This window comes from Eurytemora carolleeae, unplaced genomic scaffold (genome assembly GCF_000591075.1).
Source record: "Eurytemora carolleeae unplaced genomic scaffold, Eaff_2.0 scaffold517, whole genome shotgun sequence".
NCBI lineage: Eukaryota > Metazoa > Arthropoda > Copepoda > Calanoida > Temoridae > Eurytemora > Eurytemora carolleeae.
Window position 1 is genome coordinate 194164 of NW_019396680.1, and position 12387 is coordinate 206550.

General features: G+C 32.1%; 1 protein-coding gene across 1 annotated transcript; it reads right to left on the reverse strand.

Annotated features, from left to right (window-relative positions):
• Positions 1-3248: 3248 nt before the first annotated feature.
• On the reverse strand, positions 3249-11723 carry LOC111707297 (protein PFC0760c). The gene is made up of 10 exons (XM_023480377.1): positions 11482-11723; positions 8378-10677; positions 8272-8321; positions 8133-8180; positions 7703-7770; positions 7207-7244; positions 6118-6186; positions 4617-4685; positions 4250-4354; positions 3249-3417 (listed from the first exon to the last, which is right to left on the reverse strand). The coding sequence occupies exons 1-10, from the start codon at positions 11558-11560 to the stop codon at positions 3304-3306; spliced, it is 2940 nt and encodes a 979-aa protein (XP_023336145.1). The 5' UTR covers positions 11561-11723; the 3' UTR covers positions 3249-3303.
• Between the last annotated feature and the right edge of the window lie 664 nt (positions 11724-12387).

Sequence of the window (12387 nt, forward strand, 5' to 3'; positions counted from 1 at the left end):
AGAACTGTAGAACTGTAGAACTGTAGAACTGTAGAACTGTAGATTTGTAGAACTGTAGAACTGTAGATCTGCCGAACTGTAAAACATAGAACTGTAAAACTGTAGAATTGTAGAACTGTATTATTGTAGAACTTTAGAATCGTAGAACTGCAGAACTGTAGAACTGTAGAACTGCTGAACTTTTGAACTGTAGAACTGTAGAACTGCTGAACTTTTGAACTGTAGAACTGTAGAATTGTAGAACTTCAGAACTGTGGAACTGCAGAACTATAGAACTGTAGACCTGCCGAACTGTAAAACGTAGAACTATATGTGTAGAACTGTAGAACTGTAGTACTGTAGAACTTTAGAATCGTAGAACTGCAGAACTCTTGAATTTTAGAACTGTAGAACTGTAGAACTGTAGAACTGTAGAACTATAGAACTATATAACTGTAGAACTGTAGAACTGCAGAACTGAAGAACTATATAACTGTAGAACTGTAGAACTGTAGAACTATAGAACTGTAGAACTGTAGAACTGCAGAACTGTAGAACTATAGAACTGTAGTACTATAGAACTGTAGAACTGCAGAACTGTAGAATTATAGAACTGTAGTACTATATAACTATAGAACTGTAGAACTTAAAACTGCAGAACTGTAGAACTATATGCAAGTATCTAACTGTTATGATACAAGTTTAAGATATAATATGTAAACTATAGATTATGAAAGAGAATACAATATTTACTGAGCCATCAGTCATATTATTTTAGATGAACAAAAAAAACTATGAGAAAATTGTGACGTTAAGTTTATTAACTAGAACCATGGCAATGTAAAGCAAGACAAAGGTCTTTTTTTTTTGCTCTGACCAATTTGTATTTTGATTTTTCTTGTTGGGATATTTGAAGCAAAAAAATTTATATGTTCAATACATCACAGAGGCCCAAAGGTTGCAGGCTTTAACGCTAAAAATGATGAGAATTTTTCCCTTTACCTTTTCAAACCTAAAGATTAGATCAAGTGCCTTTTAGGCCTAAAATAGGACTACAAAAGTATAAGTGAGTTAATGGTGCAAAATAAAAATTCAAGGGGTTGCGACTCTTCAAAGTCGACCCAGTTCTGAAAATTGACTTACCATAGCTTCCTGAATGTATGTGCTATACAACATACAAGGTGTTTTTTAATCTTGTTAACTTTTTAACTTTAATAACTTTTTCATTTTTTGTAATATTTCCACTTTGAAAATAGATATGAAAAGCTTATTTTAGGAGGTTACTAAATTTATAAAAATCTGCAAAAAAATTAAGAAATAACGCATCTATTGGCCACTTAGTACAGACTTCAGTTCTCATATTTTTAACCTTAAACCTTAGAATATTTAGACATTTTTCACCACAGACTAGCCCTGTCTTTGCACATTTTAAGCTTTATATCTTTAAAAACGCAGTGCTCTCTTGGTCACTGCTTTTAAGTGTATAAAATCATAATGGGCTAGACCCAGAGGGGGAGGCGACAGGGTTTTTAACGCTGCGCCGCACTGTTCTGACTGTATTTAAGTGTATAAAATCATAATGGGCTAGACCCAGAGGAGGAGGCGACAGGGTTTTTAACGCTGCGCCACACTGTTCTGACTGTATTTAAGTGTATAAAATCATAATGGGCTAGACCCAGAGTAGGAGGCGACAGGGTTTTTAACGCTGCGCCACACTGTTCTGACTGTATTTTTTAGGGAACCCTCTCTGTGACTAAACTTTCTAAAAGATCGGAGCATTATTACTGGTCTGCCTCTCAGTCGGAGGTTGAGCCGACGTCCGGCCGCTAAAAACTTTAGGAAACGAGCAGCTCTTTGTTTAGAGAACGAGGGCGGACACTTTGAACATTCTTTGAAATAGTCATCTAATTCTTTTTGTACAAAAAAACACCTTAATATGTTATTAATAACTGTAAGAATATTTATTTTATTGAAAGATAAAAATCAAAATTGACAAGATTAAAAAAACACCCTGTACACTCCGTAAATATGTATATGGAGGCAAGATATAACGTGGTAACTCCGTAAATATGTATATGGAGGCAAGATATAAAGAACTATAAAGCTAGTAAACCAACTCTAACTGGGTATTTCTAGATCGTGAAAAAGCATTTTATGCTTTTGACTAGTTTGTTATACTGTGCACAATATACTGTATATAATGTTGGTGATTTAGAAAACCTAGTTTTACAACTATATCATGGGGGTTCATAGGGATGGGATATTTTTCAAATTTGTTTCAAATTTTAAAATGAACTAATTTTTGCAATTTTTTAAATTTTTTTTAAAACCCCATTTTTTTAAATACTAAATCTGTATTTTAAACATGTTTTTCACTATTAAGATTACTTTGTCGCTGCAAGACCACAGTGAAATTACAAATTAAAATCTTTTAAGTCTATTCCTTATCCCCTACATTTTACTACTCTGTTTTATTGGTCATATTATCTATTCTTCAAGTTTTATTACCGGAATATACCAGATCAAAAAAATTGTTATTTTTCAGATAAAAGAGGTCCTTAAACATATTTCATACATCATATTTTCAGAATAATAAAAAAATGTGTACGATTTTTTTTTCTTTATCTTAATAAGATGTTATTCAAATATTAATGCAGTTAAAGACAAAAAAATTTGTTTTGTTGGAACTCTTTGATAGAAAAAATTATACTTGTATAAATGGTAATTGAGAATTGATCCCAGCAAGTGTCTGGTAAGGCTTTATCTATCTATCTATTTCAGATAAAATATTTCGATAATGAGCTGTTACCCAGAGTAAAGGATCTTCTAATGATAATTATTTAAAAACTATCAGAGAGAAACGAGCCAAATATTCAAAGAAAGTTTTTTTTAACTTTTAAACTTCAAATTGTTTCACAAAATTATGACAAAATTATATTCTCAATAAGTTTTCTTTGCATTAACGAATTTTTTCTAAGATTTTTGAAACCAAAAAACGATTTTACTTTTCGTTTTGAAAAATCGTTTTGATTAATATCTTTGATCAGATTGAAAGTTTTGCATAATGCGATAAAATCAAACATCTATGTTCTGTCGCATACAATTTTGAAATAGAGTTTACATCTCTTAAAATTTGTCGCTAATACCTCAAATAAGGATGGCTAAAATATAGGGTACCATCAAAAATTCATATGCATGTATAAACATGTAAAAATTGGATGTTATTGACACAATTTGACCAGCTTTATGTAAACACTTTTACTTTTACATTTGCTAGCTTCATCTTTATTAGTTATCCGATTTCAAAATTAACATTAAAACAATTTAATTAATTTTTGCAAGTTTCTGGAATCCAACAGTATAGCTAAACTCATCGTTTTCTTTACTAATCCCAATAGTATAGCTGTGAAGGTCAACCTCGAGGTAATTATCATCAGACTGAAATAAGATTTAGAATTTAGAAAATAGACAAATAGATTGATGCTCCCTTCGGGAAATGCTCATCAGACTTAAATATATTTAGAATTTATAAAGTAGAAAAATAGAACCCTGTAGTTTGATGGGATTTTTTTATTTTTATAAAGCACAAAAAATTATGCTTCTCGTGAATAAAAATTATAGACGGAAAAAGCCTCTTTCTTGGGTCTTAAGGTAACATGTGATATCAAATTTGTTCAACAGCAAAAAAAGTTTATGCAAAGGTTGGGGATATTTGTGAAAATTATCTAAACCGGAACTTGATTTTGGGAGAATCAGATGATTTAAATCATACATTTTTTAATTATTAAAATAAGAACTTTTAGTTTATTTACGGAATTTACTTTCTGCATTAATGGGTAAAAGTTGGTTCTAAATTGAAGGTACCAGTACAGACATCGGACACACAAACGTCGGAAGCTACAAACGTCGGACTTCCAAACGTCGGACTGGTACAAGCGTCGGACTGGTACAAACGTCGGACTGAGACAAAAGTCGGACTGAGACAAACGTTGGGGTGGTACAAACGTCGGACTGAGACAAACGTCGGACTGGTACAAACGTCGGACTGAGACAAAAGTCAGACTGAGACAAACATTGGGCTGGTACAAACGTCGGACTGAGACAAACGTCGGATCATTACAAACGTTGAACGGGAACATTTACAAGGAAAAACGTCGGACTTTGGTTGAGTTTGAAAAAAAATATTATTGCTGTACTGTCCGACGTTTGTAAGTCCTGGGTTTGTACAGTCCGACGGATGTACTGGTACCAAATCACATCTATTACTTACCACAATAATATCTAGAATATTTCTAGCTTGTTGTCTGTACGTGTACTCGTTAGCTGTACCGCTGTACATTCTCGCGTACCAGATCTTCGCCCCAACTGTACGCAACTGTAAAAAAAGAAAGAGTTATATAAGTACAATTTTTTTAGAAAAACAGTCACATTCTTATTTGATCGTCTTTATATTGCAACCTGAAATTTCAAGCTATGCATTTTGATAGATTAGATAAGTTTTAAATATCCACACTATTAGGTTGAACATTAAGAAATTAGAGGATAATGATAACTCACAATCGAGATGAATGAAACAAATAATCGATAACTAAAAATAATAAAAAAGATAAAAAAGATAGAGAAAAAATAAATGTTACCCTTATTTCCGGATTATTTGGTTTGGCTAAATCCATCGTGGCAAGATGATGTTCCATTTCAGGAGGAATCTGTACAAAAATATATTTCAGGCGGAATCTGTTACAAAAATATATATTTCAGGCGGAATCTGTACAAAAATATATTTCAGGTAGAATCTGAACAAAAATATATTTCAGGCGGAATCTCTACAAAAATATCTTTCAGGCGGAATCTGTACAAAAATATATTTCAGGCAGAATCTGTACAAAAATATATTTCAGGCAGAATCTGTTACAAAAAATATATTTCAGAGCTTGTGGCAAAAACTCAATTCCTTTAGGCGGAATCTGTTAAAAAAATATATTTCATGCGGAATCTGTACAAAAATATATTTCAGGCGGAATCTGTACAAAAATATATTTCAAGCGGAATCTGTACAAAAATATATTTCAGGCGTCTGTACAAAAATATATTTCAAGCGGAATCTGTACAAAAATATATTTAAGGCGGAATCTGTTTCAAAATATATTTCAAGCGGAATCTGTACAAAAATATATTTCGAATTTGCAATAGATATCATACATTATCAATGGAAGTTATATTATTTTTTAAGTTCTTAAATAGAGTTTAAATATTTAACCAACCAAACAATCTAATTTTCTAATATTTAACCAACCAAACAATCTACCTTTCTAATATTTAACCAACCAAACAATCTACCTTTCTAATATTTAACCAACCAAACAATCTACTTTTCTAATATTTAACCAACCAAACAATCTACCTTTCTAATATTTAACCAATCAAACCATCTACTTTTCTAATATTTAACCAACCAAACAATCTACCTTTCTAATATTTAACCAACCAAACAATCTACCTTTCTAATATTTAACCAACCATATGAAATCAATTTCTTGACAGTGCATGTTCATACCTTTATTAGAGCCTTGAATCGGTCCAACTTGTTTGTTTATATATTTAAAACAATAGAATTTCAATTACATTGCTAGAATTTTCATTTTCTGGGTTCATGTTGAATTTGACAGTTTGGAAGTAAACTATTGTTTAACCACAACAGTAAGGTTTACAGAGGGTTAAAATATAAATGCAACAATTGTTATTAGATCACCCTGTTAACCCTTCTGATAAAAAAAACATTCGTGATAAAAAGTGTTAAGTGTTACAAAAAATTAGTTAAATTATTTTTTGGCAAATTTTAGCGTGATCCAGCGAAAATATGCGTTAAAAATCGTGGTATGAAAGCGCAGAAAAGAACAATTGAGTCTGTGTCACAAACTCTGATTTTCTAAACCCTATATCTTTGCAACTCTATATTTCCGAATATTAATTCTGCTACCATAAGGTTGCGCATCAGGTTGCAAAGATATAGGGATTAAATAATTTGAGTTCGTGGCAACGACTAAATTTCTTTAGCTTTCTTTTTAATTTAACTCAAAGTAGAGATTCTTCTTCAAAAAATTCCAAAATAATTAAAAATAAAAGTATTTATAAACTCACCCTGTCATTAAATTGTGAAATAATCAGGCAGATTGATCTTGTGACCGTCTCGTTTATGTGCGGAGTAACCTGGTACATCTACATCAGATACCGTACACTGTACACTGTACATGTTGTACAATAGAGGATCGCTAGAGTTTTCATTTTCTTTTTATGTACGCTGACGAAGGTTTTAACTTGCCAATACAAGTTTTCTTTTTCTGATCAAAATCGACTTTCCTTCTTCAGGTATAATAAGAGTAATCCTAGGCAATGGCTGTACAGTGTACACAGATAATTGTACCCTTTTTAATGCTTTCATGCAGATGCAGGGGATATGCTTTTCAAGATATCATTTCTCATGTAATCCCATAATTTCTGACTAACTAAACTAAACTAAACAAAATCAATACGATAGGAGGAGGGGGGGGGGGCGGGGGATAGGTGCAGCCTTGATCTCAACGTTTATTTTAAGCATAATAAGTATAGTCATTTAGAGGTGCAATATGTACTTTTTTATTAGTACTGTTTCTTTTTGGAAACCCGGCTTTTCTTAAAAAAACAACTAAGCAAGTTATAACTTTAACACCACCTAAGAACTATCCTGTGGTTCTACCGAGTCTTCCAATAAAAAACTGAGGCAAATCAGTCAAGGGGTTTCTGAGTTCAGATCGGTCTTACAAAGATTACTTAACCTAGCATATATGTATTGTGGGAATGTGCCTAGCCCATGGTTTAGATATTCTAAGTAGAGTGGGTTAACCTTTTTAGGTTTCCGAGCAAGTTAGATGATAAAATTCTGTTCGACTCGATGTGTAATAATTACTTCCAACTACTTTACAGGGAAGTTGAGGGAATTTTACTTTACCAAGGGTTCCCAAGAACCCGTGGTTAAGTAAAATTTTAATTTCCCGAAAAGTAGTTGTATATAATTTTGTAGTTTTTTGAGATGTGCCCGAATTTGTTCACGAAAACTTCGCAGAGCGGGTCGTTATTTTACTTAATTGTACCTCCCTTGGCAGAATCAAAGGTCGTTAATGTTAATAAAAAAGGTAAAAGCTGAAAACACATGACATGACATGATTTCCACAAGTTCTGATAAAGATTTTCCTGAATAAGAACAGGATAAGCCAGGGTTTTCTTCTCACCTAACAAATATAGATACATATCCATACAATACAGATAAAATACAGATACGTACAAAACAGATAAAATAAAGATAAAATACATTTAAACATTTAAAGCGTTTTGCTCAGCTAGCTCCAAAAAATCTACGAAGTATAAAATTTTATTCCCCCTAGGCCGTAAGTTTGATTTTATTTCTTATCAAAGTCAACCATATTCTGATTCTTAACGAAATCAACCATATTCCGAAAATTTATTTTCTGAAAGTTTGCTTTTAAAACACAATTTTACATTTTTACACTGAAAGAGAATTTCTCCCTGAACAAAAAAAACAATTTATGAAGAATAATTTGATTTAAAATGAATATATTAAAAAACAAAAAAAAATAGTTGTTCTACAACAATGAAAAGGGGGAGATCACGAATTCTTACCTAAAAGAATCTCCTTAAATATGATTAATTACTAATTAGATGAAATTACCTTTATCATTATTTCCTGCAATGTACTCCAGAAGGTAACCAAAGTTGGCTGAATTTAAACCATGTTCGCTAAAAATTTACTCTTAATAACAAATGTCTGCAAGTTGATTGAAAAATCAAATTAAAAAAAAAGAAATTTATGAATTCATTTTGTAAATTTGAACTGATATGAAAATTTGACAAAGAAAAAATTAATTTGTAGTAAATTTTCTCACAGTTATTTTCTTAAAATAATAGTGAGATGTTAAAAAATTCAAGAAAAATTTACAACATTGATTTTGATCTACCTAAAAGAAATGAAAAGAACTAAGACAAGAAGAAAGAAAGCTAAAACTTCTCTTTTAAATGATCAAACGTGACAAAGAAACCCTTTAAGTTTGACACTAATTTATAAATAGTTTGGTCTAAAACTTGTTTAAAAGTAGAATTTCCTTGAGAAAGAATCGTCATCTGGCGACGGCATCACATCTTCCACTGTTCTAAGTTTTTCATGCCATTCATTTGTGGTCAATTAAATATTAAAAATTAAGTATTAGTTAATGGTTTTTAATGCAGTTTAAGCATGCATGCCTGTCAATGCAAGCCAAGTGGGAAGAGTTTGCGTACAGTTCATCATACATCTAGTAAATTTTCATTTCAAAAATCATTTAGTTTGTCAATGAAAAGCTAGTATTACCGTTAATTTTTTGGAATAGCTAGTTGAGTTATCATCTCCATGATTAGAACTATGCATGGTTTGATACATATCCTGCACTTCATTACTATCCCCCTCTTCATGGTTTTGTAGTAGATGGTATCTGATTTCTTTTGGACTAGGAGTCTGCAGACCTAAAACATTAAGTTTGTCTACATTAAGTACTTCAGTTTCCGATTCCTCAGAGCCTACAGAATAGTCATGGCCCTGGACGATTTCCGTGTAAGTTGTGGAGTGATTTTTATCATCAATTTCTACACTTTCTCTCTGCTTCCTTGTTGTGGTTTGGACAGATTCAGTGACAGGAACCTTGTCATCTTCCTCTTCAACTTCACTTTCAGTTTCATTACTTTCATCGCTTTCATCTTTGGTACTATCTTTTAGATCTTTCTCGTCACTATCACTACTGTCATCACTGTCATCTTTTTCATTGCTAAAAATTTCCTCAATGCTTTCTGTATTCTTTGTATTTTTGCTCTTGGTCTCAAAAATCTTTTCATTGTCATCATTAATAGAATAATCTGGTCCTTCTAATTTTAAACCATTAGTTTGATCTTTGATAGATTTTATAAGTTTAATATCATCATTTACAGATTTGTTTACTGTATGTTTTGAGAGGAGTAAAAGATTTGTTTGGTTATCTTGTTTTATATCATCTCTCTTGGCCTCATTTTCAATTTTGATGGGCTTCATGAGACTAGTGCTCTGATTATCAATTAATTCGGATTTTTCTATTTCTTCTTGAATTCTTTCTTTAGTATTTGTTTTATAATCTTCCAAAATTTCTTTATTTGCACTATCAAGGTGAAATTCTTTTGGTTTTTTATTTGATGTACGATTCTTAAGCTTGTCCTCATTATGAAGCATATCAGCAACATCTTTTGGTATTATTGATTGTGGAGACACATTATTTGGACTGGAATCTGTGTCTTCATCATTTCCATTTTCAGAAGCATCTGTAAGATTCATGTCTTTTTTATCTGCTTCTTGATAGGCGATAGGCAGTGTTCTTTCATAACTTCTTTCATCTTCTGGATATTTTGGATGATAAACAAATCGTTTTTCCTCCTTGGCATTATTGTCTCGGTTTGATTTACTTTCAGGAATAATATACTGAATCTCTTTGATGTATTCTTCCATTTTTTCCTTTTCTTTTAGTGGCTGACTTGTTACTGGAGCTTTAAGGTGTTCTAGATTGTTTTGTGGCAGCATTTCATCTGAAATATTGATCTCAAATTCTGTTACTTGTGTGGAGAGTTCTGAATGAGATATAACAGGAGGAGTAGAAACCCTGTAATCATTCATGTCTTTTCTGTCTTCAAGATGCTCAACAACTTTAGGATGCTCAATAGTATTCTCATTTGAATTATGGCCACGCTCTTTCCATTCAGAGCTTGCTTTATTGTTATTTGAAAACTTATTTGAATGATGATGATATTCTGGTACCTTTAAATTCTCATGGCTGTCTTCTTTTAATCTATTCCTGATATTGTCCTTCATTTTTTCTTTTTGTTCACCAACATGGAAATTGTTTTCATGGCTACCATTGGGTACTTGTGCCTGATTATCAAAGTAGTTGGTATTATGGTCTTGATGTTGCAAATTCTCATGGCTGTCTTCCTCTAATCTATTTCTAATATCGTCCACCAGTTTTTCTTTCTGTTTACCAATATGGTAATTGTTTTCATTGCTATCATTCAGTTCTTGTGCCTGGTTATCAGGGTATTTGGTGTGGTGTTCTTGATGTTGCATGCCTTCTTTATCTGTTGGAATCTGAGATGGATGGAGAGATTCCACATAATCTCTATCCCCATTTTCCAAATGAGAATATTTTGGATGATATACATAACGTTTTTCTTCTTTAAAAATGTTATCCAACTTTGGTTTATTTTCAGGGATAACATGGTATTGAATCTCCTTTATGTATTCTTTTATTTTAGACTTCTCCTTATTTTCCTCCTCCTCTTGCTTTTCGTTATGCCTTGAATTATTTCCGGAAATAATTTCCCCTGATATATTGATGTCCAAGGCTGGTGGATTAGTGGGTTGTTCCATACCCTCAAGAATGGAAGCAACTGGATCAATTTCTGGTTCTAAGTTTAGATTTTGTAAATCTTGATTATTGCGCTTTGGCATATTCAGATAATCACTTTCTTCCAAGTTAGCAGCAGGGATCTCCAAACTATTTTCAGGTATGCCTTTTTCTTCATTTTTGTTCAGACGTTCTGAGAGAAGTTTCTGCAACTCAGACCAAGATTTGCCTATTGCAGCGTTCTCTTGATCTGAAATATTGTCTTCTTTATTAGGATTGGAAAAGCTGTCAATGAACTGAATTTGGAATCGATCAAATAGGTGGGACTTCCGCTGATCTTTCAACCCGGAATTTAATCCAATGCTGTCTGAGGGCATCTCTATCTAACAAAAAACAAGAGTTAGATCATTTAGAATGATTACAGGTCACTGATTTACAATTAAGCATTTGTAATCTTGTACCTTTCAAAGTTTGCAATTGTTCTGCAAAATCCCTAACGGACTAAAATAAACTTTGTAAGTTTACATAACTTTTAGGATTATTTAACAAATAAATATTTTGCTCTACCTGCAAATTTGGACCAAGTTGCCTGTCCCTACCTTTCAATCTTCCATCCAACTCCAGTTGGGATTTATCTTGCAAGTAATGATGGAAATTATTATCTAGCAATATCTGTAGATAATACTGACAATCAATCAATCAAGATTTATTTTTTCTTGTACCCCTTTGCAACTGAAGCCTTTTCAATGCTGCAAGTGCAAGCGTAAACATGTAATCAGTGCGGTGGTTTTAACAAATTCAATACAGTTTAAAATTGAATGGAATATAACTTGGAATAAAAATCATCATCTTTATATCATGGTATCCTATTTATCTACTGCTACCTACTTATTTTAACATTTATAATTTCAGCCTTTTGCAAAATATTTTAAAATGAACGAGTAGACATGAAGCTTTCCTATTAACCTATAAAACCTTTTAGCTAACTCTTAACATGACCTTTGCTATCCATTATCTATTCTAGTTGAACCCCAACCACCCTGGAATCTGTTACCTTTTTCAGCAAATTCTTGTTCCAAGTCCTGGGCACTTGCAAACCAGATGAAAAGAAGAACAATGCATCTAATGAGCATTTTGCTGAAACACTATCCAAGGATATTTCTAAGACTGCACACTTGGTAGCCCTTGCTGGTTTCCGAGGGTTAAATGTAGTTTAATAGATCTGAAGAGTGTATATTTTCCAATAATTATTGACTAATTATCTGATATCAAAGGTTTGAAGTGTACTGGTGGACTAGGGGTAATAAATCATGAGTTGAGGATCAAATTTATCTTCTTCTGTTACACTCAACTTTAACTATACTCCAATACGGAGTTTATGCTACAGAAACTGGACTTAAAATCAGTTTCCCAGGACTTAAGTAAAGAAAACTAAAATCAAGTTGTGTTAAAATGACATAAGAGTGGATTCTCTTGTATTGTATAGATGAGAAGCTGTTTTGTAAATTCAATGACGTATTCGTACATTTTAGACAACAAAACTCTTGTGAAATTGGACAAAAGCTTACAGTAAGGTTTAAAGAATGCACAATTTCAGCTAATATAATAAAATGGTAAACAGAAAAGGTTAAAAGAAATAAATCAACAGGTAGAAAATACACATATGTAGAAAGAAACTTTTGCATGATGCATGATCTTTAATGTTGCATGATCTTTAATGTTGCATGATCTTTAATGTTGCATGATTTTTAATGTTGCATGATTTTTAAAGTTGCATGATCTTTAATGTTGCATGATTTTTAATGTTGCATGATCTGTAATGTTGCATGATTTTTAATGTTGCATGATCTGTAATGTTGCATGATCTTTAATGTTGCATGATCTTTAATGTTGCATGATCTTTAATGTTGCATGATAGTATCATTTTAGATTTAAAAAACAGAGCATATTCACCTTTTTA